Source organism: Thamnophis sirtalis, unplaced genomic scaffold (genome assembly GCF_051295495.1).
Source record: "Thamnophis sirtalis isolate CommonGarterSnake01/CBP01778 unplaced genomic scaffold, rThaSir2_p1.2 scaffold_2, whole genome shotgun sequence".
Classification (NCBI taxonomy): domain Eukaryota; kingdom Metazoa; phylum Chordata; class Lepidosauria; order Squamata; family Natricidae; genus Thamnophis; species Thamnophis sirtalis.
The window spans coordinates 55,352,468-55,368,282 of record NW_028261382.1 but is presented as its reverse complement, the minus strand read 5'-3'; the positions used below and the strand labels follow the sequence as shown (position 1 = coordinate 55,368,282).

Genomic DNA, 15,815 nt, shown 5'->3' with positions numbered 1-15,815 from the left:
GAATCCCAAGGAGGGCTTTTCACAGAAAACTTGAGCGCACGGTAGGGAGAGAGGGGGAGTTACGTGTACACATGCGCACCAGTCCTGAGCTGCAAAACTTTAGATAGCCACTGGGGGGAGCCAAGACTTGTTGGTGTTTTCTGTGTCTCCTGGCTGCCACCTAGTGGCAGAAATGATTAAATTTGGCATAGATCTGATTGCCCTGTTTTAACCCTTTGATTCGGGCTGAGTTTCCATATAAAAGGACAACTAGAGTTGGAAGGGACCTTGGAGGTCTTCTAGTCCAACCCCCTAGTACCCACGCATGGGTTTAAGATTTCAGCAAGTCTATCTATATCTATATTCAGAAGACCCAGAATTATTCAGGACAAATAACTGTCCAATCTCTTCTTCAAAACCTCGAGCGATGGAGCACTCACAGCTTCTTGGAGGCAAGTAATTATTAATTATTCTAATTGTTAGGAAGTTTCTCCTTAATTCCAGGTTGCTTCTCTCCTCGATTAGTTTCCATCCATTGTTTCTTGTCCTGCCCTCCGGCGCTTTGGAAAATAAGTTGACCCCCCCCTCCTCTTTGTGGCAGCCTCTCAAACACTGGAATCCGGCTATCATGTCACACACCCCATGTCCTTCTTTTCTTTGAACTAATCCTACCCAAATACAATACAATTGCAGAGTTGGAAGGGACCTTGGAGGTCTTCTAGTCCAACCCCCTGCCTAGACAGGAAATCCTATACCATTTCAGACAGATGGCTATCCAACATCTTCTTAAAGTCTTCCAGTGTTGGGGCATTCACAACCTCTGGAGGCAAGTTGTTCCACTGGTTAATTGTTCTCACTGTCAGGAAATTTCTCCTCAGTTCTAAGTTGCTTCTCCCCTTGATTAGTTTCCACCCATTGCTTCTTGTTCTGCCCTCAGGTGCCTTGGAGAATAGCTTGACTCCCTCTTCTTTGGGGCAACCCCTGAGATATCGGAAGACTGCTATCATGTCTCCCCTGGTCCTTCTTTTCATCAAAGTAGACATACCCAGTTCCTGCAACCGTTCTTCATACGTTTTAGCCTCCAGTCCCCTCATCCTCTTTGTTGCTCTTCTCTGCACTCTTTCTAGGCAAGTTGTTTCACTGGTTAATTATTCTAACTGTTAGGGAGTTTCTCCTTAATTCCAGATTGCTTCTCTCCTCGATTAGTTTCCACCCATCGTTTCTTGTCCTGCCTTCTGGTTCTTTGGAGAACAGGTTGACTCCCTCTCATTTGTGGTTCTTTTTTTTTGTGGGCTAAGAAAATCTGTGGCGTCAGAAGCAAACCTGGGCAAGTAAAAGCTTGCTTTTTCCACCCTAGTTCTCCCCTTTCGCCACGCTAATGGATCCCTCTTCGCCAGCCAAGAAAACCACCCAGCTTGGAGGTTTGAGGAACGAGAAAATCAACAACGCAACCCCAGGTTGGAGCTGCGTCACATTGCTGAGAATTATGCACTGGCAGCCACTTCTGAAATTACCTGCAACTGAATCACAGAGCGGATCGGATGCCACCCAGTTGCGCCACCAAGTTTTTTCAGAATCCTTCGCCCGGAGTGAAATGTGTGCCCTGATGCAGCAAGGATTTGTTCCCACGTCATGCCTTTGGCTGCCATGGAGACTAGACGACACACTCACAACTTGGGAGCTGGCGTGCACGCTTCCCCAAAGGCGGGGATGGCCATGCACGCTCCCCACAGTGGAGTGCCGTCAAACGGGCACTCACCGTGCCAATTACATGAAGTGAGTCAGCCCCTAAGATGCAACCTTTAATTATTAAAATTGTCAGTGAAGCCAAAAGTAACCATTAGATGGGAAGGGACGCTGGTTATGCATTCATTCATTCATTCAATTTCTAATCCTCCATCTCAGTCAATGACAATTACCTATGTATGTATGTATCTATGTATGTATGTGTATATATATAATACAGTGTTTCTCAACCTTGGCAACTTGAAGATGTCTGGACTTCAACTCCCAGAATTCCCCAGCCAGCATTCGCTGGCTGGGGAATTCTGGGAGTTGAAGTCCAGACATCTTCAAGTTGCCAAGGTTGAGAAACACTGATATAATATATAATTGAGTGGTGCGATGGCTTAGAGATGGAGCATTGTTAAGTGAATCACTGCAGTTGTTCAGTTAGGAATACGGTTGTTAAGTGAATCTGGGTTTCCCACTGGGCTCTGTTTGTCAGAAGGTTGCAAAAGGGGAACACGTGACCCCGGGACCCTGCAACCGTCATAAATACAAGTCAGTTGCTAAGTCTCTGAATTTTGATCAGATGACCCCATCTGACCACATCACCCTAGGACTATCACTAAGTGTTGCACCTTATGATTCTTGATGAATGTATCTTTCCTTTTTATGTACACTGACAGCCTATGCACCAAAGAGAAATTCCTTGGGTGTCCAATCACATTTGGCCAATAAAGAATTCTACTCTATTCTAGTCTATTTTCTCCTTCCTTCTTTCCTTTATTCTATTCTACTTTCCTTCCTTCTTTTCTCTATTCTATCCCATTCTATTCTATTTATTCTTTTTCATTCTATTCTCCATTCTATTCTAGTCTATTCTATTTATTCTTTCATTCTATTCTATTCTACTCCATTCCATTTCATTCCATTCTATTCTCCTTCCTTCTTTCTTTATTCTATTCTATTCTCATTCCTTCTATTATATTCTATTCCTTCTTTCCTTATTCTATTTTATTCTCCTTCCTTCTATTCTATTCTACTCTATTCTATAATTCTATTCCTATTCTATTCCTTCTTTCCTTATTCTATTCTATAATTCTATAATTCTATTTTATTCCTATTCTATTCTATTCCTTCTTTCCTTATTCTATTCTCCTTCCTTCTATTATATTCTACTCTATTCTATTCTATAATTCTATTCCTATTCTATTCCTTCTTTCCTTATTCTATTCTATAATTCTATAATTCTATTTTATTCCTATTCTATTCTATTCCTTCTTTCCTTATTCTATTCTATTCTCCTTCCTTCTATTCTACTCTACTCTATTCTATAATTATATTCCTTCTATTCCTTCTTTCCTTATTCTATTCTATAATTCTATTTTATTCCTATTCTATTCCTTCTTTCCTTATTCTATTCTCCTTCCTTCTATTCTATTCTACTCTATTCTATAATTCTATTCCTATTCTATTCCTTCTTTCCTTATTCTATTCTAGTCTATAATTCTATAATTCTATAATTCTATTTTATTCCTATTCTATTCCTTCTTTCCTTATTCTATTCTATTCTCCTTCATTCTATTCTATTCTATTCTATTCTATTCTATTCTATTCTATAATTCTGTTCTATCCCTATTCCTATTCCATTCCATTCCATTCTATTCTATTCAAAATGCAGGTGGGGAACAGAGAGACCGTACATCCCTCCTTCTTTAAAAAATCAAAATAGAAAGGTGGTTGCAAAAAAGAAAAAGGTGGGGGGGAACCCAGAGAAGATTCGTGCATTGACCCATCCATTCATTCCTGCGTTCAAAAAGAAAGGGCGGAAGCAGCTTCAGCCGGCTGCTACGGACAGCGTCGAGGGACAATCCGCCCCGCGCGCTTTGCCCAGCTGCGGTTGCCAAGGGCAACGGGCGACGCCATCTCCCCTCGGCCCCGCCTTCCTTCCCAAGCAGTTGGCCTTGGGAGAAAGACGGCAGGGCACAAATTGGGGCGGGGGGCGCGGCTGCAAAAAAAATGTCTACCTCTTCTTTAAGGGAAGCCCCCAGCCCAGGCCTTGGGCTTAACTGGAGCCTTATAAGGCCCAGGGGAAGTTAGGAAGAGAAGGAAGCATTTATAAAGGGGAGGGGGCTAGAGGGGGATAACTGGGCCGGGGGTCGTTGGCCTTGCGTGGGTTTGGAGTGAGTGGGAGCTCAGGGAGGAGGCCACGGTCCAGCCATGAGACCTTTGGGGTTTTTAGCTTTCTAGAGGGGCTCTAAAGGACCTCTCAGGGACTAGTAACTTGAAAATTAAAAATTGGGGGAGAGGAGCAAAAGGCTTCCAACCTGTATTAAACTTGAAAGTCCGGGATGGGGAAGATGGGCTAGTGGGATGGCTGTGAAAACAGGCTTGATCGGAAGGCAGAGTACTCTTAGGGACTAGGAACTTGATAGGAGGAAGGCGAAAGGAGAGGGCAGCATAAGGGCATGCATGTCTCAGACTTGGAAATACAGTCATAGTAGAGAAATTCAGAAAGTTGAGTGCACATTAGATCCAAACTGGGTTTAGATCGCTGATCACGGCTTGTTGGAAAGCCTGGTTTTAATTTTGCAGGTACCCCAAAAGGCAAGGGGGGGGGCACTCAGCTTGCTTTCTCTCAAGGGTTAATAGTCCCTCGGTCTGAGATTAGGAGTTTTGTCCCTCCTAGGAGGCCAATCGGGAATCCTGGCTTGGATGCTGCCAACAGCCCAACATACTTGAAGCAATCGCGGTTTGTTTTGATGGGTGGGAAAACCCTGATTGCCCAAGGCAGTGAATCCAAAGGGGGTATTTCCTTGTAGATTAGGTTTTTTTTTTTTACAAGGGCTCAAGAAATCAATTATTGATCAATTGATTTACTTGAGTTACACACACCCGGGGCAACAGAGGCAGGATGCCCCTGAACCCAAAAATTGACCCTCGCTACTTCGTGCTGATCAAGCCATTGCCCATCCCTCCCCAGAAAGGGTTAAAAATCCAGACACGGAGTAAAACCATTTACAACTGCTGGGATGTCCCAAGGGAGCAAGTATTTCAAGAGAGCTATCATCGGAGAGCCAAACAACTCTCACAACAGGGGTATTTTACCCCCTGCTGGAAACCCTATCAGGATTTCGGAGACCCCCTTTACCTCGATCCCAGGAAACTCACCCTCTATGGTCTGGGGCAGCTACCTCCGGTAAGTGTGTGCGTCTCTCGTTAAATCTTCAGTTACCCGTTAAATCACCAGTTATCCTTAAATCCTCAGTTATCTGTTAAATCATCAGTTATCCAGTAAATAAGTTTAAGTATAATCTTTATTGTTATTGTACTTAAATACAACGAAATTGGTTTTAACCAATTTAAATCATTAGTTATCCATGAAATAGTCAGTTGTTCGTTGTCCGTTAAATCAGTTGTCCGTTAAATCAGTTGTCCGTTAAATCAGTTGTCCATTAAATCATCAGTTGTCTGTTAAAAAACTGTTATCCGTTAAATCATCAGTTGCCTGTTAAATCACCTGTTATCCATTAAATCATCAGCTATCAGTTAAATACAGAACAGTAGAAGTCATTTTAAGGCACAACAGGCTGTATCTTAACAGAACACACACACACCAAGGGGTTTTAGGGGTGTCTTACCTGCACAATATTTGTTTCCAAAGAATAAGTCATCTGTGTACCAAGTTTGGTTGAAATTGCTCACGGCGTTGCAGAGTTTTGCTGGAACATACGCACATACAGATGTTTTTATATATAAAATATCGCTATCCTGAGACCACATAGTCTTAGTCCACCTTGTTGGTTTTTTGTTCGTTTATTTTGCGACCTGCCAAATGGGTTCACTCTTCTTGAGAATCTCTGATTATCCAAGTGCCCGGCAGTTAAGACATTTCTACATTTGGGTTGCAGAGAACCCGGTTTCCCTTCCAGCCTGTTCTTTTGCAATCTCGACGTCCGAATGTTCAGGTTGGAGTCCAAAACATGGACTCAACAAAACATGCCCGAAAACTTGTCAACATGAAAAATGTAAGATGACGAATGCCTCTGGCAACAGTTCCTCTCACGCAGCAGCTGGTTTAGCCTCAGAAAAAGGGGGGGGAAAAACTGCATTGGGCTGCAACACTGGATCCTTTTATTAATGCCATTAATAATAAGCTCGATCAAGGCTTATTGTGGCTCCTGGCAAGGAGGCGAAAAAGAGCCGGGATAAGAACGGAAGGGGGCAGCCCCAAAGAAGAAGGGGTCAAGCTACTCTCCAAAGCGCCTGTAAGCAGGATAAGAAGCAATGGGTGAAAATTTAACCAGAGAAAGAAGCAACCGGGAACTAAGGAGAAACTTAATGAGGACAATTATCCAGTGGAACCACTTGCCTCCAGAAATCATGGTGCTCCATCACTGGAGGTTTTTAAGAAGAGTCTGAAATGGTCTCGGGTCTCCTGCTTGAGCAGAGGGGTGGACTAGAAGACCTCCAAGGTCCCTTCCCAATCTCTGTTCTGTTCTAACACCAGTGACAGACCACGGATCTTTGCCACAAAAGGTGGATCATGCTTTTTCGACGAGCTCCAGGAGACAATTAATGATGGCTTTTGAATCTTTGGTGGCTGCCAACAACTCTTATAAAAGAAGAATCTGATCCCCAATTCGACACGGCACTAGCAGTTGGGAGAGTAGGCAATGAAGTCGGAGTCCAGAAGTTAATAAGTCTGCATTTGTCTCTATCTCCCTCTCTTTCTCTAGTTCTCTGACTCATTGTATCTCGCTCCTGTTCACATTCTCTCTGTATCTCATTCTCTCTCTCTCTCTCCTTATTCTCTCTCATTCTTTCTTTCTCTCTTGTTCTCATCTTCTCTCAATCTCTCTCATTCTCATTCTGTCCCTCGCTCTCGTTCTCTCTTGTTCTAATTCTCTTTCATTCTTTCATTCTCTTTCTCTCTGTGACTCTCATTCTATCTATCTCCTCCTCTCTCTCTCTCTCTCTTTCTGGTTCTCATGCTTTCTCTCTTTTGCGCTCTGTCTCTCCTCATTCTCTTTCTTGTTCTTATCCTCTCTGTCTCTCTCTTGTTCTAATTCTCTCTCTCTTTTTCTTTCATTCTCTTTCTTTCTGTGTCTCTCATTCTCTCTCTTACTCTCTGTATCTCTCATTCTATCTACTCCTCTTCTTTCTCTGTTGTTCTCATGCTCTCTCTCTCTCTTTCACTGTCTCTCTGTCTGTCTCTCCTCATTCTCTCCTTTTCTTGTTCTCATCTCTCAGTCTCTCTCTCGTCTCATTCTCTGTCTCTCGCTCTCATTCTCTCGTTTTAATTGTGTCTCATTCTTTCATTCTCTTTCTCATTCTCTCTCTTACTCTCTGTATCTCATTCTATCTCGCTATCTCATCCTCTCTCTATCTCCCTCTCTTATTCTCATGCTCTCTCTCTTTCTCCCTGTCTCTCTCTCCTCATTTTCTCTCATTCTCTTTTTTGTTCTCATCTTCTCCCAGTCTCTCTCGTTCTCATTCTCTCTCTCTTGTTCTAATTCTCTCGTTCATTCTCTTTCTCTGTATTCCTCATTCTCTCTTCCTCTCTGTATCTCTCTCATTCTCTCTCTTCTTCTCATGCTCTCTCGCTTTGTGTCTCTGTCTCTCTTTCTCTTGTTCTTTCTGTCTGTCTGTCTGTCTGTCTGTCTGTCTGTCTCTCTCATGATTTCTCTTTTAAACACAGACTATGCAAAGGGGGGTGGGTGGGAATGGTGCTTTTCAGATACTACATTGCAAGGGTGAATAACACCAAGGGCGAATCAAATAACTCCGGAATTCTTCCCAGCCTAAATCTAAGTAAGACTTTAATTGGATTTATGTCGGAAGCAGCTCGTGCATTTTAAAAACAGCAATCCAATTACGCCACACAGCAGTTCTGCGAACGTTTATTCGCAGTATTTGAGAAGCAGGCAGGCCGAGGACCGAGAGGCAGCAGCTCTGCATGTTCTTAGCAGACGGGAGAAAAAAAAATCTGAAGTCGGAATTTAAAAAACACGATGCAACGAACAACCAACGTTGATAGCGGAGAGGGTTTCCCCCTTATGAGGACCGTTGCAAACCTCTCTCCTGCTGATTGTTTTAACTGTATTCGTTAGAAACTGTTTTTTTAGACTGCCACGAAAAGCATAGAATCCTCCCACGGTAGCTTGATAATTAGAGAAAAATAATAATATGACCCAGGATGCTTCTGGGCATTGCAAGGAATGAAAAGAGACCTTTTAGAGCAGTGTTTCCCAACCTTGGCAACTTGAAGATGTCTGGACTTCAACTCCCAGAATTCCCCAGCCAGCGAATGCATTCGCTGGCTGGGGAATTCTGGGAGTTGAAGTCCAGACATCTTCAAGTTGCCAAGGTTGGGAAACACTGTTTTAGAGCAGCGGTCACCCCTGGGGGCCCGCGAGAAAATGTCGGTGGTCCGCAGAATAATTATTTGCATTTTTGAGATTGCACTAAATCAGGGGTCCTCAAACTACGGCCCCTGGGCCGGATGCGTGCAATGAACACTTGTGTTGCTGGAGAGAGTCTCCCCCTTCAGGGTCTTTTTTGTGCGGGTCGCGTGCGCACACTGGCCAGCTGATTTTCGGCCTTCTGGAGGGCGTGGGGAGGCTATTTTTGTGCACGCCAGGATTTCCTGAAGCCTGTGGAGGGCGAAAAACAGCCCCTATCGGCCCCACCGGAAGTCGGAAAACGGGCCATTTCCTGCCTCCAGAGGGCCTGGTGGGGCAGGGGAGGCCATTTTCACTCTCCCCAGGCTCCAAGAAAGCCATGCGCACATGCGCAAGGGGCAGCAGGGGCGTTCGTACGCACATGCACAGCAGTGGTGGGTTTCAAAAAATTTTCGAACCTACTCTGTGGGTGTGGCCTCCTTTGTGGGAGTGGCTTGCCGGCCATGTGACCTGGTGGGAGTGGCTTGCTGGCCATGTGTTTTCTTTCTTTCTTTCTTTCTTTCTCTCTCTCTCTCTCTCTCTCTCTCTTTCTCTCCTTCCTTCCTTTTGTCTCTCTATCCCTTTTTCCTTTTTTTCTTTCATCTCTCTCTCTCTTTTTCTTTCTTTCTTTTTTTATTTATTTCTTTCTTCCTTTCTTTCTCTTTCTCTGTGTGAATCTCTGTGTGTGTGTGTGTGTGTGTGTGTGTGTGTGTGTGTGTGTGTCAGTGGTGGGTTTCAAAAAAATTTCGAACCTACTCTGTGGGTGTGGCCTCCTTTGTGGGAGTGGCTTGCCGGCCATGTGACCTGGTGGGAGTGGCTTGCTGGCCATGTGTTTTCTTTCTTTCTTTCTTTCTTTCTCTCTCTTTCTCTCTCTCTCTCTCTCTTTCTCTCCTTCCTTCCTTTTGTCTCTCTATCCCTTTTTCCTTTTTTTCTTTCATCTCTCTCTCTCTTTTTCTTTCTTTCTTTTTTTATTTATTTCTTTCTTCCTTTCTTTCTCTGTGTGAGTCTGTGTGTGTGTGTGTGTGTGTGTGTGTGTGTGTGTGTGTGTGTGTGTGTGTGTGTGTGTCAGTGGTGGGTTTCAAAATTTTTTCGAACCTACTCTGTGGGTGTGGCCTCCTTTGTGGGAGTGGCTTGCCGGCCATGTGACCTGGTGGGAGTGGCTTGTTTTCTTTCTTTCTTTCTTTCTCTCTCTCTCTCTCTCTCTCTCTCTCTCTCTCTTTCTCTCCTTCCTTCCTTTTGTCTCCATCCCTTTTTCCTTTTTTTCTTTCATCTCTCTCTCTCTTTTTCTTTCTTTCTTTTTTTATTTCTTTCTTTCTTCCTTTCTTTCTCTTTCTCTGTGTGAATCTGTGTGTGTGTGTGTGTGTGTGTGTGTGTGTGTGTGTGTGTGTCAGTGGTGGGTTTCAAAAATTTTTCGAACCTACTCTGTGGGTGTGGCCTCCTTTGTGGGAGTGGCTTGCCGGCCATGTGACCTGTGGGAGTGGCTTGCTGGCCATGTGTTTTCTTTCTTTCTTTCTTTCTCTCTCTCTTTCTTTCTCTCTCTCTCTTTCTCTCCTTCCTTCCTTCCTTTTGTCTCTCTATCCCTTTTTCCTTTTTTCTTTCATCTCTCTCTCTTTTTCTTTCTTTCTTTTTTTATTTATTTCTTTCTTCCTTTCTTTGTGTGAGTCTGTGTGTGTGTGTGTGTGTGTGTGTGTGTCAGTGGTGGGTTTCAAAAAAATTTGGGAACCTCTTCTGTAGGTGCGGCCTGCTTTCTGGGTCCACTGGTGGAGCCTCTTCTAACCGGTTGGGTAGATTTGACGAACCGGTTCTACCGAACTGGTGCGAACTGGTAGGAACCCACCTCTGATGCGCAGGTGGGCACAACACGAGGGGTGCATTTAATTACGGGTGTGGGCACGCTGTTGCGCACATGTGGGCTTTTGACACCCCAGGGAAAAAAAGGTTTGTCATCACTGTTATAGGGTCCCCCGCTTGAGCAGCCGGTTAGACTAGAAGACCTCCAGAGTTCCCTTCCTGCTCTATTCTGATTGATTTTTCTCATCCTCACTTCTTCACCAACTCCCCTTTTCGTTTTTATATATTTTTTCCCCCTTGTTCTTTTTCTCTTCTTAGGGCTTCCTAGAGCCAGCAGAACTCGTGGGACAGCCTGATATCTAGAGCATAGTTTGCGACGGGAATATTTTTTTCCCCACCTTTCCGACGGAAGCCTAGTTTGACACACACACACCCCTCCCGAAGGCTTTGGAGAATTTCTCAAGCTCATCTAATTCATTTCATGTTTTGCTTCCGCTGATTTGCTACTTTTAATTAAGCTTTTGTGTTTCTTACAGGCGTGAGGATTTAGTAAAAAATAAATCTGAATACGAGAGAGAGAGAGAGAGAGAGAGAGAGAGAGAGAGAGAAGAAACGGCAGACAGACATTAGCAATTAACATTAATAATGCATACTTTAACAGTCTCTTGACAAAATCTACAGGCTCGAGTTTGGAGTCTCTCTCCGAAACAGGCAAAATATAATAGCTTTTATTCCTTTTCAATTAGCAAGGCGTACGTGGGGAACGCGCTCTGCCATCGTCCTGAATCTCCAGCGAGTTTCCCCCCTTGAAGTAAAACTCAACACACATAGTCGTTGACTTACAACCAGGGGTAAAGTACACTTATCTTTGCTACTGGTTCAGTAGCAAGGTGAGCCGGACAGAATTGAACAGCTGGCAGTCGGCAGAATTAGCCTGCACTACTGCATTCTAACCACTGCAAACCATGGGTGGGTGGGTGGGTGAGTGGATGGATGGATGGATGGATAGAAGGAAGGAAAGGAAGGAAGGAAGGAAGGAAGGAAGGAAGGAAGGAAGGAAGGAAAGGCAATAGTACTTCGACTTATATATCGCTTCACAGTGTTTTACAGCCCTTTCTAAGCAGTTTAGCGTCTGCCTTTTGACCCCAATCCGGGTCCTCATTTTACCAACCTCGGAAGGACGGAAGGTTGAGTCAACTTTGAGCCTGGTGAGATTCGAACTGCCAAATTGCAGGCAGCCGGCAGTCAGCAGAAGTAGCTTGCAGTACTGCCCTCTAACCACTGTGCCACTGCAGCTCCAGGATCTGATTTCTTTAATATATATAAATGGTGTTGCACTTCAGCGGTTCGATGGCCTACATATTGGTATTTGAACGCAGATCTTTTTAAAATTTATATTTCATTGGGTTTTATTGATCTGGGTGAAATGTTAATATCTGTTGCTAGTCCCTGTACGGTATGCCAAGCGCTAAATAAATATGCATCTTCACCAAGCCAGCTGTTAGAGGGCATTATCTTGTTTAGCCCATCAGGTAGCTAGCCAAAGTTCGGTGACATTCGACCGTCCAGATTTGTTCCGAACATTTAATTTAATGTCTTCCGCACAGCCATGGCTTTGGCAAGGCCAGTCTTGGTGATCCATAAACTACAAGTTTCATGTTAGTGCCCAGTTTTTCAAATCTGTCGACTTTATGAAAAGTGTGGACTTCAGCTCCCAGAATTCATAGCTGGCTGGGGAATTCTGGGAGTCGAAGTCCATGCATCTTAAAGTTGCTAAGTTTGAAATGCACCGATTCTCTTTCTTAGAGTCAGCTGGCTTGCTAGGACTATGGCTCTGGCAGCAGATTTGGACAGTGAGGAGGTTGAGGAGGAATATGGGTTAGTCCTGGAGTGGGGAAGGCTCCAATGAGGGCTCTGTGTTGGAGGCAGAGAGGGGGCCAGAGCTGTCTGACAGCCTTCGGACATCAGTGTGGCAGAAGAACAGCTGGAGCCTGTTCCCAATGTGTGCCTGCTCAGAGTTGCCAGACAAAGGGAACAGCTAAGGAACAAGGGTCGACTTGGGAATAAGGCCACAGGTGGACGGTGAATAGGAAATAAAAGAGGAGCAAAAGGGGAGTGGAGTTTGCAGGAGGGTCGACTTGGGAGTAAGGCCGCAGGTGGACGGTGAATAAGGAATAAAAGAGGAGCGAAAGGGGAGTGGAGTTTGCAGGAGACAATTAGTTCATTCCTGCATTCTTGCCAAATATTGTGGCGTCTGAAAGATATCGGCTTGGCTATCTCCAAGCCTGATCAAGGTTGGTAATTGTGAACTCTCTTGAAAGACTGTGGGAGAGGAAAGACTTTGCTGTCAATTAAATAAAAGGGGTTTATTGGGACGAGGACTCGGCTTTATGCTGCTGGGGAAACTTAAGGATGGATGGATGGATGGATAGATGATAGATAGACGGACAGATGGATAGATGTTTTGACCCCCCTCGTTCCACAACAAAGCACACTCCGAGCCAGAGATAAATTACAGCATTTAATTAACAGGCAAACAGGTCCTTGACAGCAACCCAGCACAGACAAGCTTGGGCAGCAATAAACACAGATAAGGCTTGGCAACAATCCAACCTGCCAAGCTCATAACAATGTTCTCTGACATTCGATCCTGCGTTGACTTCTGCAAGAGGGGCGTGTGCACAAGTAGTCTTTTTATAGTCTGGAGAGGAGCCTAATGACCACCAGCTGAGTGCAATTACCTCCTGTAACTGCGCAACTGTTCCTGACGCCTATTAGCTCTGCGATGGCGTGCATCCAGGAACAACTCACTAGTGGCTTCCGGCTCACTCTCCCTTGTCTCCTCCCCACTGGTCCAAGGCTCAGGTGCCTCCTGGTGGCCAACCAGCCTCTCTGCGCCCTGCTCGGAGTTGGAATCCTGTCCAGGGTCCTCCACATCTTCCAGAGCCGACTCAGAGGGCCCCTCGCTGTCGGAGTCTGGTGGCAGCTCCAACAGCTCCTGCTGGGCCACAACAATATAGATATGACTTGTTTTATTAGAGCAGCAAAGATAAAGGAAGATTCTTGAAGCAAAGAGTGGGAGGATGGAAAGAGTAATCTGATCTAGTCAATAAGGGCATGAGTGCAGCCCCCCCCGCACCCGAAACATTTGATGCCTCTCTTTCTCCCCCCCCCCCGCCCCATTAAAAGGTCTCAAAGTTGCTCAGCATCAAAGAGTAAACATTGCAATCTTAGATCAAAGATGAAAGTGAGCACTGAAAACAGTCACTTAGCCCAGATTGAACAAGTGGGAGGATTTGTCGATAACACAACAAGGTCAAGAGAGGCACGGAAGCTGCATGTTGGTTGGGTGGTGGAGGGAAGTTTACTTCCAGTGAGTAACAATAATATATAGGTCCCTATGGAGATGTACCTCTCTTCCTAAACTCTGTGATGGCCAAGCAAATTTATGCAGGAAGATAGAAGCCAAAGTATGTAAGCTTAAAGGTAAAGGTTCCCCTTGCAGATATGTGCTAGTCGTTCCTGACTCTAGGGGGCGGTGCTCATCTCCGTTTCAAAGCCGAAAAGCCAGCGCTGTCCGAAGACGTCTCCGTGGTCATGTGGCCGGCATGACTCAACGCCGAAGGCGCACGAAACGCTCTTCCCTTCCCACCAAAGGTGGCCCCTATTTTTCTACTTGCATTTTTTACGTGCTTTCGAACTGCTAGGTTGGCAGAAGCTGGGACAAGTCACGGGAGCTCACCCCATTATGCAGCGCTAGGGATTCGAACCACCGAATTGCCGACCTTTCTGATCGACAAGTTCAGCATCTTGGCCACTGAGCCACCGTAATCTTAGAGAACACCAAAAAATCCCACAATTCAATCCTGAACTACCTTCTCCTCCTCTTCTCCTCCTCTTTCTCCTCCTAATCTTCCTCCTCCTCTTCTTCTCCTCCTCCTCTTTCTCCTCCTCTTCCTCTTTCTCCTCCTCATCCTCGTCCTCTTCTTCTTCTCCTCCTCCTCTTCTCTTTCTCCTCCTTCCTCCTCCTCTTCTCCTCCTCTTTCTCCTCCTTTTTCTCCTCTCATCCTCCTTGTCTCCTCCTCCTCCTCTTCTTCCTCCTCCTCTCCTCCTCCTCCTCTCCTCCTCCTCTTTCTCCTCTTCTTCTTCTTCCTCCTCCTCTCCTCCTCCTTGTCCTCTTCTCCTCCTCTTTCTCTTCCTCCTCTTCTTTCTCCTCCTCTTCTTCCTTGTCCTCTCCTCCTCATTATTTCCTCCCTCCCTCCCTCCCTCCCTCCCTCCCTCCCTTCCTTCCTTCCTTGAAATATTATGGAGAACCCATGACCAAAGTTTTTTTCTCTCCATGCTCTGTAGCCAAGTTTATAATTAGCACCACTCTCTCTTTAAAAAAAAAAGGCCTTTCCCAGACAGCTGCTGCTAAAGGATCTGATGCCCAGGAATATTCACAAACATTTCATCAACTGAGAGATGCCAAACGTTTTTGTCTGCTGCCACAGAGAATCCTCTTTCCAGATTATCATTCGGACGTGTTTAGAATAATGTTTTCCAAGTTTGGCAACTTTAAGCTGGGTGGACTCCCAGAATTCCCCAGCCAGCATTCTGACATTTGGAAAATCAGCACAACTTAAAGCTGCTAAGGTTGGGGAAATGCTATGTTTATTTTGCAGGATCAGTAGGAGTGGCGCGGTGGCCTAGAGGTGGAGCTCTCGCCTCACAATCAGGAGGCTGTGAGTTCGATCCTAGGCAGAGGCAGATATTTCTCTCTCTCTGGGTACAATGAGAATATACCTGCTGAACCAAACTCCACTCTGGCAACAAGAAGGGCAATGGGCCAGTAAAACACTCAGCTCCATTCAGTTGCCGAGACTTCACCCTGCAAGGGATTATGGGGTTGTTAAAAGAAAGTGATGATATGGTAAATGCTGAGTGGTGCGGTGGCCTAGCGGTGGAGCTCTCGCCTCACAATCAGAAGGCTGTGAGTTTGATCCTAGGTAGAGGCAAATATTTCTCTTCTCTGGGTACAATGAGAATATACCTGCTGAACCAAACTCCACTCTGGCAACAAGAAGGGCAATGGGCCAGTAAAACACTCAGCTCCATTCAGTTGCCAAGACTTCACCCTGCAAGGGATTATGGGGTTGTTAAAAGAAAGTGATGATATGGTAAATGCTGAGTGGTGCGGTGGCCTAGCGGTGGAGCTCTCGCCTCACAATCAGAAGGCTGTGAGTTTGATCCTAGGTAGAGGCAAATATTTCTCTTCTCTGGGTACAATGAGAATATACCTGCTGAACAAAACTCCTCTCTGGCTACAAGAAGGGCATCTGGCCAGTAAACACTCCGCTAGCTCCATTCAGTTGCCCAGACTCCACCCCGCAAAGGATTATGGGCTCGTTAAATGGAGATGATGATCAGGAATCATTATGAAATGACATCAGGAGTGGTGGTGGGGTGGCCTAGAGGTGGCGCTCTCACCTCACAATCAGGAGGCTGTGAGTTCGATCCTAGGCAGAGGCAGATATTTCTCTCTCTGGACACAATGAGAATATATCTGCCGAACAAAACTCCGCTCTGGCAACAGGAAGGGCATCTGGCCAGTAAACACTGCAACCTCCATTCGGTTGCTCAGACTCCGCCCTTCAAGGGAGTATGGGGTCGTTAAAGGATGACGATGATTTTGCATGATCAATCATCAGTCCTGGGTGATTTTTCTTTCCCCACGAACCCCACAGATCCTTAACGCCAAGACGATGTGCCGGCCAACCAATCTGTTGCCTCTCGTTTTCAGGAACTCTACAAAGAGGAGGCGGCTGCTGCTGTGGAAGAATTCGCCGAACCGGTAGAAACCGAGTTTTCCAAAAAGTCAAAGGGAAAGGTAAGTTT

General features: G+C 45.3%; 1 protein-coding gene across 1 annotated transcript in view; it reads left to right on the top strand.

Annotated features, from left to right (window-relative positions):
- Positions 1–3,877: 3,877 nt before the first annotated feature.
- The window catches only part of CCDC60 (coiled-coil domain containing 60), a 39,686-nt gene continuing 27,748 nt past the window's right edge, over positions 3,878–15,815 (top strand). Inside the window, exons 1-2 of the mRNA XM_087705644.1 lie at positions 3,878–4,903; positions 15,721–15,807. Of these exons, the coding sequence (XP_087561770.1) occupies positions 4,619–4,903; positions 15,721–15,807 (372 nt within the window). The 5' untranslated portion in view covers positions 3,878–4,618. The remainder of the gene's footprint in view (positions 4,904–15,720; positions 15,808–15,815) is intronic.